Genomic DNA, 23,253 nt, shown 5'->3' on the forward strand with positions numbered 1-23,253 from the left:
TTGCTAGCTAGCTGGGGCTCAGAGAGGTTGCTAGCTAGCCTGGATTCAGGGGGGCTGCTAGCTAGCCTGGACTCAGGGAGGTTGCTAACTAGCCTGGGCTCAGGAATGCTGCTAGCTAGCTGGGGCTCAAGGGGGCTGCTAGCCAGCCGGGGCTCAAGAAGGCTGCTAGCTAGCCTGGATACAGAGGGGCTGCTAACTAGCCTGGGCTCAGGAAGGCTGCTAGCTAGCTTGAGCTCAGAGAGGCTGTTAGCTAGCCGGGGGTCAAGAAAGCTGCTAGCTAGCCTGGACTCAGGGGAGTAGCCAGCTAGCTGGGGCTCAGGGAGCTTGCTAACTAGCCGGGGCTCGGGAAGGCTGTTAGCTAGCCTGGATTCAGGGGGTTTGCTAGCTAGCCTGGATTTAGGGAGGTTGCTAGCTAACCGAGGCTCGGGGAGGTTGCTAGCTAGTCCGGATTCAAGGAGGTTGCTAGCTAGCGGGGAAGTTGAGAGGCTGCTAGCTAGCCGGGAATCAGGAAGACTGCTAGCTAGCCTGGATTCTGGGGAAATGCTAGCTAGCATGGGCTCAAGGGGATCGCTAGCTAGTAGGGGCTCAGGGGGATCGCTAGCTAGCCTGGATTCAAGAGGGCTGCTAGCTAGCCGGGGCTCGGGAAGGCTACTAGCTAGCTCGGATTCAGGTGGGCTGCTAACTAGCTCGGGGTCAGGAGAGCTGCACGCCAGCTCGGAGTCAGGGGAGCTGCACGCCAGCTCGGAGTCAGGGGAGCTGCACGCCAGCTCGGAGTCAGGGGAGCTGCACGCCAGCTCGGAGTCAGGGGAGCTGCACGCCAGCTCGGAGTCAGGGGAGCTGCACGCCAGCTCGGGGTCAGGGGAGCTGCACGCCAGCTCGGGGTCAGGGGAGCTGCACGCCAGCTCGGGGTCAGGGGAGCTGCACGCCAGCTCGGGGTCAGGGGAGCTGCACGCCAGCTCGGGGTCAGATGAGCTGCACGCCAGCTCGGGGTCAGAGGAGCTGCACGCCAGCTCGGAGTCAGGAGAGCTGCACGTCAGCCCGGGAACAGGAGAGCTGTCCGTCAGCTCGGGAACAGAAGGGGATGAGGACTCTGGGGTGAAGAGCGGGGCATTGCGACGGGAGCCATGTCTTCCTCTTCCCCGTCTGCGACCTCCGCGGGTCCCAGAGAAAACAGCCAGGCGGGTACCCTCATAGCTGCACGCCAGCTCGGGGTCATTGGTCTGCTCAGGAGAACTCACTGACCAAGTAGCAGGCTGGGTACCAACTGGCAGCTGGGGTAGCTGACTGCTAGCAGGCTTGGGAGATGATGGCCTGGTAGCATGTTGGGGTGTTGGCTCCCGGCTAGGAGTTTCCAAGAAGTCCTGAAGCCACTCCGGCAGGAAGCTCCTAAGCCAGGGTTGAGAGGAAACTCTCCAGCGAGCAGAGCGAAGAACTGCCTCCTTAGCCTCCCAACCTTGGGCAATTCTCCACTCCCCAACAGCACAGATAAGCCTGCAGGTGAGGTCACAAAGTTCGTCCTCGAATGACTCTGCTGGGTCCATGATGGTCAGATCATTCTGTCGTGTGAAGTGAGGATGGTGGACCCAAATGCAGAGAGCAGGCGAAGGAGTACGAGCACGAGGATTTATTAAACACAAAAAACAGGAGCAAACCAAAGGCGGTCCAAAAATGGAGCAGGCAGAAAACAACAGAACAGGCTAAACGACGAGCTGACAGGAACAAAACCAGACACAAACACTAACATACATACAAACTGACGGCACCAGGACACAAAATGATCTGACAAAAGACAAGGGGAAGACAAAGACTAAATACACAGGGTAACGAGGAAACAAGAGGCAGGTGACACAAGGGCTGGGAAACAGGTGGAAAACATCAGGTAATCACACAGGCGGGAAAACACAAAGTAAAGCTAAACAAGACAAGACAGAACAGATTATCAAAGTAAAACAGGAAACAAGCAAAATACAGAACAGACACGGACTACAAAAATAAAATACACACCACCCATAACAGCCTGGCATTCAGCCACTTTTTGACATTTGAGATTTATGGCCTATGTGGGTTTTTGAGTAAGGAATGCAGTTCGATATCCTCAGCCAGCATGAAGATGAATCCAAATATCACTGTTTGCCTTCCTTGCTGCTCCAGTATTGATTCCATAATGCTGTAAACCTTGACTAATGTCTTCACCCAACATGTTAGCAAGTGGTGGTCCTCTGCAGCTGCACAGCGGTTTAGCTCCAGACATTTGCTATCGCTCTTTGTTGTGACTCCTGCTTGTCGCACCACTTCGAACATCTAAGGACTTTTTTCTTTTATCGTCTGTGGCAAAAAGACCAGAGAAAAAAGCTGTCTCCATCTCTCTGCTTCCGCTGCAAAGCCTGTCAAACTAGATAAGGCAAATTGCTGGTGTTTGTGCTTTAGACATGTCCTCTTGCCCCTCCTTTCTTTATTACAAGTGAATATGCCTTCCCCTCAATCTGCAGCTTGTCTCTAGCTAGGGTAACATAGCTGATTGTTATTGGACACAGCCAGAGTTCAACATCTCAGTGTCTCGGAGTGTGCTTACTGTACAGCTCACACACATGCTGCATTTTAAGCACCGAGAGGTTTCTTGCCCACTTTTAGCCTCTATTATGGTGGATCAGTGAGAGCCTGGGTGGTATATTAGAGAATGACACAGTGCAAAGGAGAACTAAGAAGGACAGGGTGCAATTAAGACACATTCCCGCTCCTCCCCTACCAATCTCTGTACTATCTATGTGTCACCAAGGTGACATTGCTCAGGGCGCTGCAGTTTTTTTTTATCAGGTATGGAGGCTCGGCTTTACATTTGTACCATTAATCATCTTGGAAGCTGTGATGTCGGCATTAAAGCATTTTTCACAACTACATAACTCAACTTAACCTTTTATCAAACAAATAATTGCCTTCTGTAATGATTCTCAGAAAGGAATCAATTGAAGAAACTGAGCGTATTCAGAAAAATGGCCTAATAGTTTGAGACAGCATAGTGAGGAATTTTTTGCTCTTTATACTGGACAGGGGTTAGGCACAGTATGTGAATAAAGCAGAGCATCAGCAATTGCCTCTCCTTGCTCAAATATTTCTCTAATGACTCCTCTAGTTTTCTATCTTTATTTTCTGACAGAAAAGTCTCTACGCTCACATTTAATAATGAAAATACATATCGTCAAAAAGTCAAAACGATTGTCTATCGTTTATATTTTTCTATATAGTTTTTATTATGTAGAAAAACCAGCAGCTGAACTGCTTTACAGCAATATTTACATTTGGACACTTTATGTTTAATTTATTAATAATGTTCATTTTGCCCTGAAGTTCTAAATGTTGTTGTAATCCGAGCTTCTCTGTTCTTTGTTTTATTAGTCAGTGCGTGCATGTGGCCCTTAAAAAAAGCTGGTATTTCACTTATTGGGGGAACGGTCTGTTAGAACCATGTGGAGGCAATCCTATCCCACCATTTTTTTTATTTAATTTTTTTTTTTTTACAGTATTTCGAGTACAGCCCCTTTAATTCACATAGTAGTATACAAAACTAGGCTTTACCATGTGGTAATATTTATGTATTGAATTAGCTGAAAACATGCTATATTGTTATTGAGATATGAAATAATATTAGGATAGAAGATTTGGGCCATATCGCCCAGCCCTACTCGCATTCACTATCATTTATTTTTATACACATCTATATTTCGGATTGTTTTCAATATCTTTTCATTATTAGTATTAGTATTTGGCAAATTCAGTGTTACTGTCAGAGTCTAACTGTGGCTGAGTGTTTAATAATGTGGTAAAAGCTGTGTGGCATGCAGTTCCATTACATTATGCTTGCTGAATGGAGCAGCGTTGGAGTGATCCTGGAGTAAAAGAGACAACAGATTCTCAGACTTTCTGAAAAGCCTTTTCTCTCAATGCCAAGCGCAACAGTGACTTTTCTTTTTAACCAAGTTCTCTCCAAAACTCAAAGACGCCTCCACACATTCATTTATACTAATCAATGAGCAGACACACATCCCTAATGGTTGATCCATTCAGCTGCCATACTTGTACTCTGACTTGAAGTCTCCTCTGCAAAATCTGTTGAGGATTCACTAGTTAGTTTTAGTCAGTGCAGAAAAACAGAGCTTTGCCAAATTGTATTTCTGCTCTTCTCACATAATCACAGTAGCTGTATCTTAGGTATGAGATGTGTTTTATTTACAGTTTTATAGGTTTCACACCAAACCCTGCTTCAAAATCAGAACAGAGTGGAATAAAAGTAAGCAATATTTATAGAAACGTTGAATGACTGCAAAGCCATTTTAGTCCGGACACTGTAGGAGTTCAGCCTGAGGCACCGGGTCGTCAGAAGCCAAATTCCCATCAGTGCAGCACTCCAGCTGAGGCATCACAAGCTTGATCCTCGCAACAATCATCAGCAGTAATGTGTCATGACCAAGTGTCCTTCAGGGAAGAAAACTAAACCTTTTATCTCCTCACTCACTCTAAGTTAAGAGCAGCAAAAGTTGTGTGCGTGATACAGATAAAAGTGACAGAGTATAGCGTCCATACTAAGTGTGGCGTCATCGTGGGGGGTAGTTGATGATTGATTAGTGTAGTTAATCCATTCCATTACGCTGTGTAATAGCCTATGGTAAGACTTGTGTGTACAGTAAACTGTGATGGAAGTGTAAATAGAGAAGACCGCAGCGGCTTGCCAAAATGACCTGAGCAGTAAATGTTTTTTTTTTCTTAAGCTGAACGTCAGCCAAACTGCTAGACTGCTGTACTGCTGCAACTGATCCATGTCCTACACACTGCATTAGGCTCCTGGATATTAGAAACATCTTTGTCTTCCCAGAGAATGTTAAGGAGCTATTATATAAACGGACATTAAAATTCTAGTCAGATTACATAGTGTATTTGTTATTTGTAGCTATGTTTCTGGGTGCAGCAACCTTTCAGCTCAGTTAGAGTTTTCATCACGCTGCCTGTTTCATTCAGTGAGCAGACACATGGATCACAGTTCAATTAAAGTCCCAAGGTCATGCGTTTGATGGCGTCACGCATAAAGCCGTCCCCCGGACCTATTTGTCTTTGTTAGAGGCTCATGTATAATGCTCTCGGATACAAAAGACGAATTGGTCAGGTCGTCCTGCCAAGAGTCTCGCCAGACCGTGCCTTCATTTGAATTTGCCCTTCAATCAATTAAATCAATGAAAGGAACTAATCAGCAAAGGGACAAGCAGCACAGTCACATGCTCGATTTCACATACATCGAGGGTTACGATGGCTTATGGGATAATGCTGTGGGATAATGATATTATGTGGCCATTCAGTGGTGTCATAGATCCACTAATTAGGGCAGAGGCAGTGTGAATTCAAATTCAATTCAAGTTGTTGGATGTGAATAATTAAGTGCTTCCAGCATGCACTTGTTTCCTTTGAAGAGGGTCCCACTATATCAGTAACCCCTCTCCCCCCCCATCCTCCAAAAAAGCTAGTTATATCGGCCTCTTATTGAAATATTAATCTGTATTGAGTCACCACATTTGTTGAGTCCTCAGTGAAATGCACCGTTGTTAGGATGAAGTACACTGCACTGTATTTATGTTTACCACCTCTCTGTGACTTGAAGAAGAGCGGCAAGTTAAAAGAACATTATTTTGCATAAAATCTACTTCAGCTTTGCATAAAGTTTTCAAAAACCCACTGAATCGGTTCTATGATCATGCAAGGGACTGAAGTATCAGTGTATCAGTTGGATTGATGGTCAACTGGTTGCCTGTGTGCTGCCTCTGTTCCTTTACTCTATTTAAATATGATCTTTACTCACAACACAGAAACAAAACACAATTTTAACCATTACTTTTGAACTTTAATGATAAACATGTTAGCCATGTGCCCTTAAGGCAAACTAAAAGGCCTTTCACATAAATGTCATTAAATATACGATAATAAGAAGCTGCCGTAGGTGTCCTGTATTGATTATTAATGAACAGAATGTTGGGTTATGGTGGAGTAAAAGTGATTATGCTTACCTTAAATTGCGGAATATACTACACATTTATCATGTTTTAGTTATTATAATATATACAGTAGTGGTATATAGTATTAAAAAGTAGAGTGTCTAGTTACTGTAGATCCAAAGTTCTGTTTCCAAGTTTGTGAAATGGCATTTAGATTACAATAATTAGTCAGCTACTGAACACTGTGTTCATTAAGAACTAAAGTGAATTAAATGTCTTATTATCTTTTTGCTTATTAAGCTCAATAATACAAATACATATTTACTTGGGTCATTTTATAGCAATTAGTTTCACTATATATTTGAGAAATAACATCACATAAAAGTTAAATTATTTTACATTCATAAATATATTATTGTAATAATTAAAACAGGTTAGGCTTTTGTTTTTTGTCGTTTTTGAAAGGGACAGTTCACATTTTGTAAAATACTTTTATTCGCTCTCTTGCCATGAGTTTATTGAGAGTTGTTACGTATGGAGCTAGAACCAGGAGGCGTTTGGCTTAGCTTAGCATAAAGACTGGAAGCAGAGGGATAGAAAAAGTCATGGCACATAACTCTATATTAAACCAAAACTTGTCTTTTTTTTGTCTGTTTGTGTACGGATTAAACAAGCGAACACAATATTAATTACATAGGCATATTTTTCTCATCTAGCTCTGGGTAAGAAAACAAGTTAAGTATATTTCCCAAAATGTCAAACTATTTCTTTAATGTGTGAAATCTTAGTATGAGTATGCTATTTTCCTTTGAATTTAATTTTGGCCAGGCCGGTTTTGTAAAAGAGATTCATCGCTGGAGACTTCCCGGTTAAAATAAAGGATAAATAATGAGTCCAGTATCTGCTACCAGTGTCAAACACAAATAATGCTTTCATACCTGCAAATAACTGCTGTGTTATTTCCTAGGCATTCTTTACAAAGGCAGCGGAGAGAACCAGTTCATCTCTCTCCAGCCCCCTGTGATCTCCACTGTAATGGGGAACGGACGGCGCAGAAGCATCTCGTGTCCCAGCTGTAATGGGCAGGCCCAAGGCAACAAGCTGTTGGCGCCGGTGGCTCTGGCGTGGGGCATCGATGGAAGTCTGTACGTCGGAGATTTCAACTACATCCGACGCATCTACCCATCGGGCAATGTCACAAGTATCATGGAGCTCAGGTAAGATCAAGGCCTCATCATTGGGATTTTTTCAGGAAGAGCATGCTGCACCTAGTTTGCGACATTTATTGTGTTGACTCTTTACCTCTGTCCTTTCATCAAATAGTAGACATTATAAGGTTTAAGCATTGACCTTTGCATTTGTATAAAGGTGGGACAAAAGATAATACTTCATTAAACAGTTTTGTCTTATCAACAATATAGTTTTTTTTTTTATATGTATTACATTGATTTTTATATATTTCTTTCAACTCCAGTTCAACAAGAACAAACAAAAACATGCAACATACTGTACCTGACCCCAACAATTTTTCAAATACAGACAGTTCAAGTTAGATCCCACTTTACATCTCTATATTTAGTCTCCAGTGGAGAGGGAAACTAAAATGGCATGGTCGACACATATTTCCCCTACCAATAGAAATCTGAAATACTTTCCCTATCCATCTACATAATTAGGAAAGACATCCTGTCTTCAGTGTGTAATTGGGATGATTTACGCCCTAATGCCAAGTTGGCTTCTCTCGGCAATGACTCTGTTTAAAGTGGCAGATGTTGAATAAATGTACACTGGGCCATCATCCTGCATGAGACACATACATGACAGACGTATGAAAACTGCCATAAAAGGACATGAGTCACCACACCGTTGGCGGGTAGTTGTACATTAAGTAGTTTCTAAGTTAGCGTTCAGATTACAAGGACCAAACATGAAAATCAAAGACGAAAATCTAAGAGGTGAAGGAATTGAAAAAACATTCCTCTCTACCTCAGGAACCTGCCGATGGACCTGGGCAGTGATCAGCCACTACAGGGCAGTTCTCACAACACTATGAATGGGAAGCAATGTGCTGCTGTAAAGGAGAATGCATGCTCAGCAACCATTTCCTGGATAAATAATGGTTTAAGAAATAGTTTGTGTCTCCAAGCAACCATTTTACTCTGTTTACAAGGAGAAAAACAGAAAACACTACTCTGAAAAACCTGTTGTGTTGGCCAAATTAAATTCAGTCTGACATAACATACACACTAAGGACAACTTTAGTTCACATTAGACAGCAGTTCCAGTGTAGATTAAAACCAGTACGGAGGGGGGAAAAGTAAAATTTTCTTTGCATAATCAACCATACCTTCATTGCTTGCAGAATATCTGCTCTTTTTTTATGCTTGTCTCTTCCAAAAATTTTAACATCAAGTGGTGTTTTTGGTATGTATGATGCATGCGTGTTGTATAAAGCTACAAATGCTCCATATGGGACTCCCTGAACCTCTTTCAAATGTTGTTAGTGTAAAGTCTGTATTTAAATTCTGGCTTCAGTGGCCAGTGTAACAAGTGGTAGAATCAATATTTCAATATGAGCCAAATTGAGAAGAGCAGTGGTAAAGCAGGATGAGCCTTTATGCAGATAGAAGAAGATATTTTCCTCTGTGTAGATTATAACTCTCTGCTACAGTCCCACCTCTCGACTTTCTGCCAAACGGATTGTCATTGTCTGACTTTTTCTAGTGGCTGTGTTAATTCTTCAAGGGGATACTTTGACTTTCTTAGATTCAGCTGCTTGTTTTTTCCTCACTAGATACTGTGATGAAAGAATGATAGACTTTTAAAGAATCATTGCGATGACAAGGAAACTCAGATTGGGCAAATAACAACCTTGAAAATGAGAAGTAAAAGTATCCTTTTAAGATTTAATTAATTATCTTTCCTCTTTTCCTGCTCCCTTTGTACCCTGTCATAGAAATAAAGACTTTAGACACAGGTAGGTGTATGATCGTAGTGCATGTTGCTTTAGTATTCTTCGTACATCCCCATCTGTATCATCCTCTTTATTAGTATATGGATAACTCTTTCTCTTACAGTCGCCTTTAGCACCGGTGATTACCATGTGTAATTATAACAAACCAATTATAGCTTGATTACATGCACACAAGAGGAAGAGAGTGCACAGTCTTACGGAATGTTGCGCAATGTGACTATTTACAAAATTGCTACAACACACACTGCAACCTATTACATATTTTACATATTTCTAGGTATACATATAAAACGGAAGTTAATGTAAATGTACAATCGACACTTAGTGTAATGCAATCCAATACAATAGCGCTGCAATAAACACCATTGTGAAGCATATAATTACATTTACTGTGATGGTGTGTGGCAGATGCTCCTATCCAGAGGGTCCATACAACACAACTGCTTTGTATTCATGATTAAGACAACAACATCAGATCAAGTAAGCTTCGTAAGCTCAACATTATCACCAGAAAAGATGAATAAAGCTTGGAGTGCAAAAGTTGTTATCAGTCACCAGAATAAACACCAGAGGTGGTTCATGTAGCTCTGATGATATAGGAAAGATGAACACACTTGGTCATGTCACTGACACGGACTTATTTATCCTTTTGGTTTGTTTTTGTGAACCGTTCATGGACTATAGCTAAAAGGCAACAACATATATTTTATTTAGAAATAGAAATACCACAGTAGTTTAGAAAACAGAACTAAAATGAACTTGGTCTCAGTGAATTTTTCCAAAGAACCTTGTGAAGGCTGAGCCATGCTTCTTCGGGCTGCGCGTAGGCAAAAGATACAGGAGTTGTCCGAAAACGCTTACATGGCTGTGTAAACTTGTGTAAGACAACGTCTATACTGTTTACTTTTCTCTCTCTCTGTTTTTAGCCCGCCTCCCAACAAAAGTTAAATTAACCAATTAACCAATCGGCTTGCTTTACGTGCAGTTCAGCAGGACACATTGTTGAGATTTGAAAAACTTTATTGATTTCACACTGGGAAAAAAATGATTTGTTACAGCAGCTCAAGAATAATAATAAAAAAAAAAAAGCAAAGGGAGGAAGGGATTAAGTGAAAAATAAAAATACAGAAATACAAATAAATAATAGCTATATACACACACCTTTCACTTGTACAGATATGTCCATGATGGATAATTGCACCCATATTTGTAATACACAAATGGTGTGTAGCATTGTACTAGAAAATACAAAAAATATATGAAAATAATTGAACAGGATACAAGCAGAAAACTGCACAGGGTAGTATGTCATTTTGTAAGTGGTGGGTGATGGTGACAGAGACAACAACAGTGTTACATTATGTTGTGTTGAAAAGTCTGACTGCTGTCCGAACGAAGGACCTGCGTTAGTGCTCCTTCATACGCTGTGTGTGTCTGCTATTGAAGGAGCTGCTTAAGGCCCCCTTAAGGCGGGCGGTGAGAGGTGTTGTTTATGAGTAACGGCAGCTTGGCTCTAGTCTCGCATTGTCAGACCTTCCTCCACAGCGCTGCGGAGGAGGGTCTGGCTAGTTCACACCGCATTCCGGGATGGGAGAAAAACATGCTCTGGTTTATTGGCATTACTTTAAACCAATCATAATCGTCTTGGGCGGTGCTAAGCGCGGCACGTAGCAACGGCGCCTCTGCAAAATAGCCTCGGGAAGGAACTTGTTTTGGTGGAACGTGTACGTTCAAAGGTTGTTTTAGTCGTGCAACAGAAAACTCAGATTGGACAGATAGTCTAGCTAGCTGTCTGGATTTACCCTGCAGAGATCTGAGGAGCAGTTAACAATAGTCCTCATAAATCGACCAGAGTTTAAAATGCGGCCGAAATGAAAAACATCCGGCGGAATTTTAGGCGGCACCTGAACACTTCGGAAGTTGAACGTCGCGGATAAAGCATGATAAAACATCCTCCTCTCACCCAACTCCTCTATGGAATTAAGAGGGCAGTCTAAGACAGAGCTAGCCCTCTGAACCAGGAGGTGTGTGCTCATCTGCGAGCCTGCCTATCACTACCATACATCTGTCTTAATCTTCACAAAGTTATTATTTATTGCCGAGCTGTTATATTGGACTGCATAATATCATACAGGTGTTTCAATTATTGTGTCCGCCCCCTGCAGGTTGACTGTAAAAGAAAGGGTTACTCATGTACGTCTTGCTGAATTCTTAATAAAAACTTGATGGCAGCCACCTATTTTGGGCATTTACGTTGACTCATAATAGCTGTCAAGTTTTATGACTCCATCCTCATCATTTTATAAAGAGTTTCATTGCCACATTTATTTTGCTGTCACATTATCCCACTTCCAAAGCCAACCAGTATTGACTGAAGTACCATTAAGCTGGAGTACAACCAGAGAAGCCATGTTTATGACTGCACTGTAAAGCAAGTTATTTTTCATGTTAACTGCCTCTGTTTTTAGCTCTTTAATGACACTTAAGCACCTGCTATGGATCAACTCTGCCCTAATAGAAAAGGTTAATGCAATAGTTTTTCAGTGTTTTGAATCTGTTTACAAGAACTGCTACGGAAAATGATAATTTTAATCGGCCTTTTACAAGGCTAAATATCAGTCAATCATGTGTTGTAAAACCTTTTGCTTCCTAATCCTCGACACAGTTGCTCTCTGAGTCATGGATCCATTATGAGACAGTAAAAAGAACGCAAATAAGCAGAAACAGATGCAGTGCCATTAGTCATTGCACTTTGTTAACATAAGCCAGTCAGTTCTGTAATTTCCAAAGGCTTTTCCCCGCAGGGGAGTGATGTCAAATGAAATGATCTGGCACATTAGTTGTCATTTCTGCTGTGTAAACTGGAAGGCCCACTGCAATGGTATTCTGTTCAATTCTGTTTGACGTCCATATTTTCAACCTTCTCTGTCTTTTATCTTTCATTCACAAAGGCTCTACTCTTTTATTTTCTGCTGTTGAAATTATTCACAACATTAAAAATATATCGACCCTCTTCAGTTCATTATCTACATGCATGACAATGTTGCTACTAATTTTAAGTTGATGAGAAGGTTGACATTTTAGGCTGCAACTGGACTGGAAAACAAGTTACACTTAATTAGCCATTCACTGTGTTTTAGAAAATAAGCTTACATGCTAGAACATAACCTGATTAAACATTGGCATTAACCTTCCGTTACCTTCTTATTGCAATTAGAAAATGCACAAGTCTGAGGAAGGTTCTCTTATTCCATTACACTTAAAACAATGCGTGATAGTATGCAGGACTTGCAATTAGTATTTAAACAATACACCTTTCTAAATTCCCTTGAATGTTCTGAGAGTATCTAAAGTGTTTATCTAACTATCTAAAAAAATCTAATGCATAGTGAAGACAATGTTAGCTCTCTGGAGATAAATAATGGAATCTATATTATTCTTGACTCTAAATGTTTAATTCATAAGGAAAATCAGGCAACATTTCATCAGGGGTCAGTTGGGGTTTACATGTTGTTCCATGTATCTTACAGACATTATTGATTTAGATCACATTAGGGCTAAATTAGCACCATTACAGTAAAGGACTATTTGGCTGCAATGTAAGACAGGGGCATTTAAAGGAAAACACTCAGTGCCTGCAAAATGAAAGGAAAGTATATTGTATATAACTTGAGTTATTGTCTTTAATGCAGTAACAACCCGGCACACCGATATTACCTGGCAACTGATCCAGTAAGCGGCCAGCTGTACGTGTCGGACACAAACTCCCGGAGGATCTACAGACCCAAAACCTTAACCGGGACAAAGGAACTGCAGTCAAACGCAGAGGTGGTTGCAGGGACTGGGGAGCACTGTCTGCCCTTTGACGAGAACCACTGTGGCGATGGAGGCAAAGCTCCAGAGGCCTCTCTCACTGGACCCAAAGGTATCGTTTAAAACTAATGAAGATGTTCTACTCGAATGGAGAGGCGGGACACAGTGATGGGGTTCTCAGTCAGCAGTGGCAAATGCTAAATTTTAATTTATGTGTTCCATTTGGGTCTGTGCCAGCTCTGGGCTAACAGATTGATTTTAATGGATGAATTGTAGTTGTGGGTCATGGAAAAGTAAACAGGACTGTCAAGTGTATAAAAAAAAAACTTTGTAAGCTTTGTAAATTAGGGCTGTGAATTGCTGATGCCTTAAAAAAAGGTATTGTTGTTTTAACCTCCAGAAATATAAAGCTTTTTTTTTTTTTTTTGCATAATTAGATATTCCTGTAAATATCCTTTAAAATGTCTACCTGATCCTTCAAGATTCTTCTTTCAAACAGCTACTGTAAAAGTAAAGTCTCCGGTCCTTTAAAGCTCAAAGTAACAGCTATCTACAAGTTGAGACCCTCTATGCACAACCTTTTTTTCCACATTCAAACAGCACATGGCCATTTGTGCCATTTGTAGTTGGATGGCTCACTTTTCCATAAATTCTTCTGGATCAAAAGGCTGAGATTAATTGTTTTTGCGTTAGTTGTTGCCCGCTCTGAATGCCAACTGCAATAGCTCAGCTTCAGCTGGTTGATAAAGGCTTGAGTGAAGGCAATCTGAGGGAGCAACTCTAATGATGGAGTGGGTGGAAGCCGAGACCAGAGAAGAAACAGCAGATGGCTCCATTTTTTTTTCTCCTCTCAGACATTTGGTGAACTCTGCTCAAATGTGACACTTTTCATCTGTCTGAGAATCTCAGACTGTCAAATAGCCTGCTCCCATGGGCTCCCTCAACTCATAAATGTTTTAGTAGAAAGCAATCTTGTGCAGACCTAGCCACAGGTCAAACCAAACCACTCACCTTCCATAGAAGCTTTTAAAGACTTCATTAAAAAAGAAATCACACTCTGGGGGTAAAACTGAAGTCAAAGCGTATTTAAAACATTTTAAATCCTCCAGAAACTATACAACAGTCTTCCGCTCGACAAATATGCTCCTGAGATCAGTGGCTCTTAGTTTTTAGAATCAAACCCAAAACAGTGTTAAAGCCAAAGTGGAAAATGAAAATAGTCTCCCTGCATGTGTGCAGGTACAGTATGATTGAATTCCCATAGGCGCTGGTCTCTATTAAGCAGCACGGTGTGAGGAGAGCAATGTGGAGGCTGGCGTGGCTCGCTAATGCATTTTCCCAGTTTGGGACAAATGATTATTGCAACTCCACACTGGCTCGGCTGCAACTTACAACTCTGAGCTGACACTCAATCACTGAGTCAATTTAGTCTACAGTTGTCACCATGGCAACTGCCTGTCTTTCACCCCTTTTCATCTAAAATTGGCCAAAGCTGTCATTTCCGTTCCCTCACTCATTCATTCTTCAAATGGTGTGCAGATTGTTGATGATTGCCAATGTCAAAAAACCTTCCAAACGCACCACTCATTGACACCCACGGTCCGGAGGTCCTTTTTTAGAGAGGAGGGTTGCAAGACGTGGCAAGTGCATATATACCGTATGAATACAGCCTTTCCCACTTCTGCCTGAGAAATTATTTAATACCAGAAAAGCAGCCCTTGAATTATTGATGGCTGTGCTTTTTGCAGTGACCTGAATAATGGGAAGGCAAGCTTGACACATGTATCCATCGTGTTCCGTCCACTCAGTCGTGCAAGCAGAGATGCCGCATATCTGCCGTGTTTTCCTGTTATCACAGTTGTTTTTTTCCCTCTCTCTTCTTTTCTCCTTTTTGCCTCCTCTTACCTGATGTCAACAGGCATCGCCGTGGGCAAGAATGGCCTGATATATTTTGTTGATGGCACCACAATCCGGAAGGTGGACCAGAACGGCATCATTTCCACTTTCCTTGGTTCCAACGACCTGACATCGGCTCGCCCTCTGACCTGTGACAACAGCATGGACATCAATCAGGTGGCTTATACACAAATGTGCCAGACAGTTGTTAACTCTGCCTGTATGCTCACACAGAGCATGTCACAGCGCCACCCTGTGCCCCCACCCCTCTAACCCTCTTTCAGTTTTCTCACACATGAGTCATCACTGTTTGCAGTGTTATATAACTGCATATATATATATATATATTACATATGCATGAATGATGAATGATAATCTTATAGGCAACCGGTTTTCGAGTGAGAGAAGGACATGCAGGGGCCTTTTTTTTTTTTTTTTTTAGCTCATCATATATTATTATTAACAGTTCCCAAACTAGGTAGAAAAGCTGTTTTGCATGCTGCTCTCTCTGACAGGAACCTTCTCCAATTACATTTAAAATTGCAAGTCTCTTTCCAGGAATTTAAATCATTGCTGCAGAAACTGTATTCCCCCTTTTCTGTCTGCTATTTGGGAGATCTACAAACTACAATTCTGGGAGGAATTACAATCTGGATCTTGTGGTGTAATTCATTTATTGTTTGATAGCATTATATCATTCTTTCTTACTTATATTGATGCTCAGATGGTTAGGTTACCCGTAGGCCGATTTTAAAGTGCCTCTTCACTTTGTTTCAAGGATGTTATCTTTTAAATGATTCTTATTGGCAATTTTATTTATGATTTTATAATCCCATTTCTGTTCAATTCTGATTTAGTGAGATATTTTCTGTTGCATGTCGTTAGCTTGTGGCATTGTTATTTCTGCCTCTCTTGGCCAGGACACTGTAAAAAATATAATTTGAATCTCTTTGAGGAGTTCCTGGTTTAATACATGTTAAATATAAAATAGGCATCTAACTGACAGATCTTATCCAGAGAAACATACAGGGACATTAGTGGAATAATCTCCAATTGCTAGAACACTATAAAGTGCTCGGTGAAGAAAAAAAAAAAGAAGAAAAAAAAGATTTTTTTTTTTTTTTATTTGCTCTCAACTCGACAAGAGCAGAGCTTTTTCTCTGAAACTACAGGAGGAAAATATGTCCTAGGAGGAGGATGTGGTTTAGGCAGGAAGTGGAGAGATGAAGTGTTTATTGCGGAGATGAGTTTTCAGGTCACGGCAGATGATATGTAGGTCTAATTACTCACTTTGGGGGGCTTGTTTTGATGTGGCTGGAGCTGAATTAGTGTTTAGTGCTCCACTAGAAATAATCAGGATTGAGGACACTTACACTATACACGGTAATGAAGCAGCTTGCCGCACATAAAACCTTTTCTGCAACAGCAGCTGAAGACGGCCGGCTTTGTCCCACAAAATTTACTAACTCCCTGTGAACGAGGTGACATAAAAGCAGCGCTCTGACCCTACACAATAGGTTATAGCATTACAATATGGCCCTTCTTCAAAAGTAGAGGTGCAGCGCTCTGCGCTTAAACATTAATATCCATCCTCATTTCACTCCTTTAGAGTTTTAAGATCTGACTTAGGATGAATAATGAAGAAAAATAAAAACCGAAAAAAGCTTTTATCATATGAAAATAGATGCATTCACGGTGTCCTCAATGTCCTGTTTCTGCTGAAAGTGAATTATTAAGTGTATTGGCTGTTGAGAATGAAATTGCTGCAGGATCAGGTTCTCCCACCTCTTACATGTGTGCACCCAACCCGGTCTCACACCAGTTCGTGAAATGGTCACGTTATTTTGATTTATTGATTCGTGTACAGGTCACAATTTTCGAACATGACCATTTCATGAACTGCCATGACGCTGGGCTGCTCTGGGGGAGGCAACAACGGGGACATGAAATGTTACACGCCGGCCACAACGGGGACAACGGGATGGTTGTGGTTAGGAAAAGAAGAACGGGGAAAGGTTGTGGTTAGGAAAAAAAGAACAGGGAAAGGAACCGTCACACGCAGGACACGCCGACAACAACGGGACGGTTGTGGTTAGGAAGAGAATAACACGGAAAGGAACTGCAACACGTGGGACGCGATCCCCGGTCTCCGGGGTGAAAGTCCTGTGTTGTTTGACCCATCCACCACTCCAACCAACCTCCCTGCGCAGATTTTCGCCTTATCAATACTACTCTCTATCATAATCGTTCTGTGATCACGAAATATGCTTCCCATTGAAATACATTACTTTAAAATTCGTGCTCACCACACGAAAATAATGTCATTAACGTGTTCAGTACACAAATCAATAGATTCAATAATGTGACCATTTCACGAACTGCCATGAGACTGGCTGGTGCACCATAACAGTGTTTTTTGGGGGGTTTTTTTGTGTTTGTTTTTTATCTAACCAATTAACAATTTAATTAGATTTCTGAAGTTCTATGCAGATCAGCTTACAAAAAGAAAGTGAGTACAAACAAAATTTCCAACAAAACACTTCAACAGTAGATAGGAAGGACTGCAACAGTCAAAACTAAATGACCCCGACAGCAGGTATCACGAATATTCATGTGTCCTTTTGAGAATTTAAATAATAATAGAAATGCATTAACACAAATAAGAGCTGTGAGAAAATTAAACTGAGTTGTTGGCAGCATAAGGGCATTTTTAATGTAAACAGAAGAGAAAGCAATCTGTGTTTGTGTGTGTACATGTGTGTGGGTGAACATTAAGGGGAAGGATCATAAGAGAACATGAAGACAAAGGATTAAGCTTGTCAATTTTTGCTAATTAACCAAGTCATGTTTTTGGCAGGCAAGTATGATCCTCAGGCATCCCAGCTAGAGAATTGGCTCAGCGCAGTTTAACTAGTGGCAGCCTTAAAGGCAGTGTGTTTTACTATTAATCACCCTGTGGAAAAGCACAATTCAGGAGCGTTTTGACAGTTTTAATGACAGTAATTTATTTAAAGGCCAGGCCAATCATTTGTGCTGTTACAAATAAGCTTTTTTATTCACTGACACATTTCTGACAAGCCGATTGTAATAGTTGGCCAGGGTTAAAGCTTTGGATTGCAATATCTACTTGTTATTTTTCCAAGATGTGGTTAATACTAATATTATTTCTTATGTGTGGAATATTTTAATTTGGATTTAATTTGATATACTTAATTGATCACTTAATGAGCTGCTCCCCTCTCAGTATAATGGATGTTTATCTCAACAGTCACTGTGGCCAGAATTATCCTTTAAATTCATGTATCAGCAGCGCTTGCACAAGATGATAAGCACTAATCTAATACCCCAAAGGTAAAATATGTGCTATTTATTTTTTCCTCCAGGCCAATTGAAATTATATATTCTAAGTCAAACTAGCATAATGTAAAGAGAGACTGTCCTGCAACTAAAATGGCGACTTTAATTCCTGCACCAGCCAATGTGTTAATAATTAGCCAGATATTAATAAACTTAATCTTCTATGAGGGAATGAATTGTCTGTATGAGGCCCGTGAAGCAGAAATTAGCTTTAAAGAGCAGGACTTTGTCTGTTTATAGCCTATTCACATCTTAAGTCATTCTGTATATCAGCCTATTCATAGTCTTACATTACCAGACCATACTCCAAAGTGCTGTGGAGTACTGTATGGTCTGGCTACACCACTTATCTATTCTGGGATAGGGGAAAAAAGCTCTTGCTTGTTTGGATTTTTTAAAACCAATCACAACTCTCCTGGATGGCACAAACCCCTAGATGCATCAACGGTGCCCTTGCAAAATGGATAGCGGAAGGTGATGGGCATCGGGCATGTGAGAGACACGCTTGATGTCAGGCTTTATCCCAGCAATGTACAGTACATCTGTTGAGCCATGACTATAATGCAGATTTATTTAATTGTGTTCTTTTATACATTACATCACTTTTTATTTATTTATTTTTGTTGTGTTTTTTATGCTTGATTTTGGCCACTCCCACCATGCAGATTTGGAATGTGCTATATTGTTAATGTGCATATGAACTGGGCTTATACTTGAGTCACTGCTGCATTTTATTGGATAAAAAAAAAGACTATGAAAATGGATATTTCCTTTGAATGAATTATGGGTGATGATTATTTTGAGTAAGCAGCCATTACCTTTCATTTCAAATGTGACATTTGAGATAATGATGTCCTGCATTTCAGGTGATTCTGGAGTGGCCCACGGACCTAGCAGTTAGCCCCATGGACAACTCGCTGTATGTCTTGGACAACAATATTGTGCTGCGCATCACAGAGAACGGTCAAGTGAGCATTGCAGCTGGCCGACCTCTTCACTGCCCATTGGCTGGACTGGAGCGTGGTGTGGCGGGTGGTCAAAGGGCCCAGTTAACCCCAATAGAATCTGCCGTTTCCATCGCCATATCTTACCATGGGGCCATCTACATAGCAGAGACAGATGAGAGAAAGATGAGTAGGATCCGAAAGGTTTCTGTGGATGGAGAGCTAACACATTTGGCCGGGTCTCCCTCCGACTGTGATTGCAAAAATGATGCCAACTGTGACTGTTATCAGACAGGGGACGGCTATGCCAAAGATGCGAGGCTCAATGCTCCATCTTCTTTAGTGGCAGCTCCAGATGGAACACTCTACGTGGCAGACCTGGGCAACATCCGCATCCGGGCCATCTCTAGAAATGGGCCAACTTCCAGTGCCAATACATACGAGGTGGCTTCGCCTGATGCCCAGGAGCTGTATGTATTTGACAGCAATGGTACCCACCAACACACTGCAAGCCTGCTCACTGGTGACTTGAAATATACGTTCAGCTACAGCACAGAGAATGACATCACAGCTGTTACTGACAGCAGTGGCAACACTCTGAGAATCCGTAGAGATCCTAACCGCATACCAGTGCGTATCGTCGCCCCTGACAACCAGGTGATCTGGCTTACCATGGGCACCAACGGCGGACTGAAAACACTCACAGCACAGGGCCAGGAGCTAGTGCTTCTTACTTACCATGGTAACAATGGCCTGCTGGCTACAAAGACATCAGAGATTGGCTGGACAACTTTCTACGAGTAAGTATTAAAGAGATTGGTAAGAACATTCTGTGGAAATCTTAACACCACTAGCAAAAGTCAGACTGATTTAGATTGCAATTCATGTAGGCCTTCTGCACCTGGAACCTGCCCATGGTACAAATTAAAACAAACCTCCTACTGAGAGCATACTAATACAAATTATGTAAAATAAATGCACTATGCATTCTGGCAAAAAGAAATGTCCTGCTGCTCATGGATGAGGAGGCAGTATTAACAGCTTGCAGTTGAAGGATTTATTAAACTTTAGTTTGAGCTTGTCACTTACTACTACCTACTACTGAGTTGAGTTTGACACTGATACTTGTTTTCCTTTTTTAATTTAAAATGTATCTGGTACAAAGACAAAATGCTTGCTACTGTTGCATGTGTACTCTCATGTGTCTAACCCTTTGTGTGTTCTTTCCTGTCTCACAGCTCAGTACAAGTTGTACTATAATTGGTAACCGTCCTTACCTGCAAACTGCTTTAGGGTGCGCATTTAATTGAAAACTAATTATAAAATTTGCCTCAGATCTGTTAAATAGCCTAATTGGACTATAATAACTACTACTTTTTCTTATTTTATTTTTTTTCACTTGACTAAACCACGTGCATCATGTGTGCAACAATGTTGCAGTTAGCAGAGAAGGAGCCACAGCAGTGTTGGCTACAATAGGACGTTGTTTTAACATGCACACATTTAAAAAGTAGAGTTGAACAAAATGACCATCCATCATTATATTTCACTACAATACGCCACCTGGACTCTCTATCATAACAACACTTTAATTCGGTTGCATGGCCTCTCAGTACATTCTTTTCCCTTTGTAATTAGCTGTCATGTCACATTATGCCATGAATGATATCCCCACTATAACTAAAAAAGCAAAGCATTCAGTTGAGATTATAATGACACATCAATCATCCAAATAATTGAATTCATTATAAGTGTTATATACAAAACTGATAGCTGATGAGATGTGTGGTTATCACATATCAACTATTTGGATTGCGCCTTGGGTTCATACAGACGCCCCTTCACTTAAGCTCTGAAAATTGTGCATATAAAAAAACAGGAAAATGTCACAGTCATTGGTCTTACTCAACAAGTATGAAAGAGCTGATAATTGAATGCAACCATCATACATGTCAACGCTTTGTCATTTTCTGTCCTGTTTGTCCAACAGCTATGACAGTGAAGGACGGCTTCTGAATGTGACGTTCCCCACTGGAATGGTGAATAACTTGTACACAGACATATACAGTGCTTTGACGGTGGACATTGAAAGCTCTGTGACAGATGAGGAAATCAGCATCACCACTAATACCTCAACCATTCGTGCCTTCTACACTCTGGCTCAGGGTAAGGCCACGGAACTCATCTTCCTGACTCAGGCAGCTATTTTGTAAGCGGTTATTTTTCATTGTTTCAAGGGTCGCCGGGCCAATTGTTGAGTAAGCTTAAGTCATGTATCATTACAGCTTTGAGGGTCTGACAGATGACAGTGTAAATGATTACTCTCTCAGTGTGTGGGTTTGGGGTGTCAGGGTGACACGTCAACCTTGTATCTAATAAATATAAAAAATAAATGGTTTCTACTCTCTGCCCAACCCAGATGGTCCAGTTATTTCAGCATCATTCATGTTCATTCTTTGCATCTGAAAATGGTCAAATATGAAATACTTAGTACTTAAAGCATAATTAAGTGCAACCACTAACAACCTTTGGAGAATGTCATTTATTCCAGTGTGTACTTACTTATTCCTTTAATCTAAGCTGCATTTTTTTGTTCATGTTTTGTTAACTATCAATAGACCAATGTAGAAGCAGCTATCAAGTGGGCTTTGACAACTCGCTGAGGATTACCTATGCCAACGGGATGGACACCCACTACCAGACAGAGCCCCACATTCTGGCAGGCGCTGCCAACCCAACTGTAGCCAGACGCAACATGAGCTTGCCAGGGGAGAGTGGGCAAAACTTGGTTGAGTGGCGCTTCCGCAAAGAACAAGCCAGAGGGAAAGTTATCGTGTTTGGACGCAAGCTTAGGGTATGTTTGATTTTCTTTTTTTTTCTTCCTTGTAGCACATGCAAATGATCAGCGTGCCATGAATACAGAAGTGGCTATGTCCTGTGGTTTTGCTTACCTCAGTTGTAGATTATGGCAGAGTATGGCAGTGACACTATTAGGGTCAGTTGCACAACAAATTAGATTAAACTGTCTAAAATAATGCAGGTGTTATTTTATTTAATGGTTATCTCACTGTCCTTATTATAACATTATAAAAACATTTCTGCAATTCCATCTTTCCATTGGAATTTATGAGTCAAATTAACATTTAGTTCCTAATATAGAGGGTTATCAATATTCCAGTACTGTACATAAGTCCACCTCTTCTCCTCTTCTTTCTTAGAATATGACACTCAGATTTATGATAAATGGTACTTCATGAACTTAACTTGGGTGGTTACTTTGCTTCTGAGTAATTTTTGTCTCCTCTAAATTTAGAAGGATGTGATTTAAGTGCACCTGAATAATCGCCAGAGCGTCTCTCAGTTAAATGAGCCTTGTGAGGGAGGTGTGAATCTCTGTGACAACTGTAGTGAAAATGATGTGAATACAGTTTTAAGAGCCCTCCAGACAAAGAAGAATTTCTTTTTAATATTGCACTATTGTGTAATCAATTACATCAATCAATTGGTTGTATCATTCCTAAATATAATAAATAAGTTTGATCTGTTAGTCATATCTTATTATCACTAGTAGTAGGTGTAGTTTTCTTTTTGTCTAACACGTTATTAAATCAAATCTTTCCCACAGGTGAACGGACGGAACATTCTTTCTGTTGATTACGATCGCACCCTGAGGACAGAGAAGATTTATGATGACCACAGGAAGTTCCTCTTAAAGATTATATACGACACAGCAGGCCACCCAGTGCTCTGGGTGCCCAGCAGTAAGCTACTGCCAGTTAATGTGAGCCGCACTAGCAGTGGGCAAATCAGTGTCCTGCAGAGAGGTCCCACCACTGAGAGACTTGAGTATGATAGCCAAGGCCGCCTGGTTTCCAGGGTGTTTGCTGATGGGAAGATATGGAGTTACACCTACCTGGAGCAGGTGAGAAAATAACATGACCGGAGGAAGTAACATATATGATATACTGTACAGCAGGCTAGTCATTATCGCTACACGGTGAATAAAGACCCTGACATGTAGCAGAGGTCACTCTGAGGAGGCCTATTTTGCAATAATCACCAGCTCCATGTACATTATTCTGCTTCTTACAGAGGTACCTAGCAAACACAGTAATCATTCTACACTAACTGCAGATTTATGAGCATAATTTACAAGCTTTAGATATAAAAATGATCAGAGGGGTCGCATCCACGAGCTATACCTCAGCCTGTAGAGCTGATGATTACCATCTCTCTTTTAGTAACATATATCTTGTCCGAGAAAATGTGTGGTAGGTAGCACTGAATGACAGCA

The 23,253-nt window shown here is 41.1% G+C and overlaps 1 protein-coding gene across 6 annotated transcripts in view; it reads left to right on the forward strand.

Annotated features, from left to right (window-relative positions):
- si:dkey-237h12.3 (teneurin-3) overlaps window positions 1-23,253 on the forward strand; it is a 159,170-nt gene that overhangs the window by 129,986 nt on the left and 5,931 nt on the right. For 4 of the 6 annotated variants that reach the window (XM_036000996.1, XM_036001001.1, XM_036001013.1 and 1 more), the window contains 8 exons: window positions 6,943-7,192; window positions 8,932-8,952; window positions 12,642-12,874; window positions 14,681-14,835; window positions 18,882-19,759; window positions 20,950-21,125; window positions 21,578-21,813; window positions 22,585-22,881. In XM_036000996.1, coding sequence (XP_035856889.1) covers window positions 6,943-7,192; window positions 8,932-8,952; window positions 12,642-12,874; window positions 14,681-14,835; window positions 18,882-19,759; window positions 20,950-21,125; window positions 21,578-21,813; window positions 22,585-22,881 — 2,246 coding nt within the window. The remainder of the gene's footprint in view (window positions 1-6,942; window positions 7,193-8,931; window positions 8,953-12,641; window positions 12,875-14,680; window positions 14,836-18,881; window positions 19,760-20,949; window positions 21,126-21,577; window positions 21,814-22,584; window positions 22,882-23,253) is intronic. The other 2 variants (XM_031303728.2, XM_036001017.1) reach the window with 1 other exon arrangement.

The sequence above is a fragment of the Sander lucioperca genome, chromosome 1 (genome assembly GCF_008315115.2).
Source record: "Sander lucioperca isolate FBNREF2018 chromosome 1, SLUC_FBN_1.2, whole genome shotgun sequence".
Lineage (NCBI taxonomy): Eukaryota > Metazoa > Chordata > Actinopteri > Perciformes > Percidae > Sander > Sander lucioperca.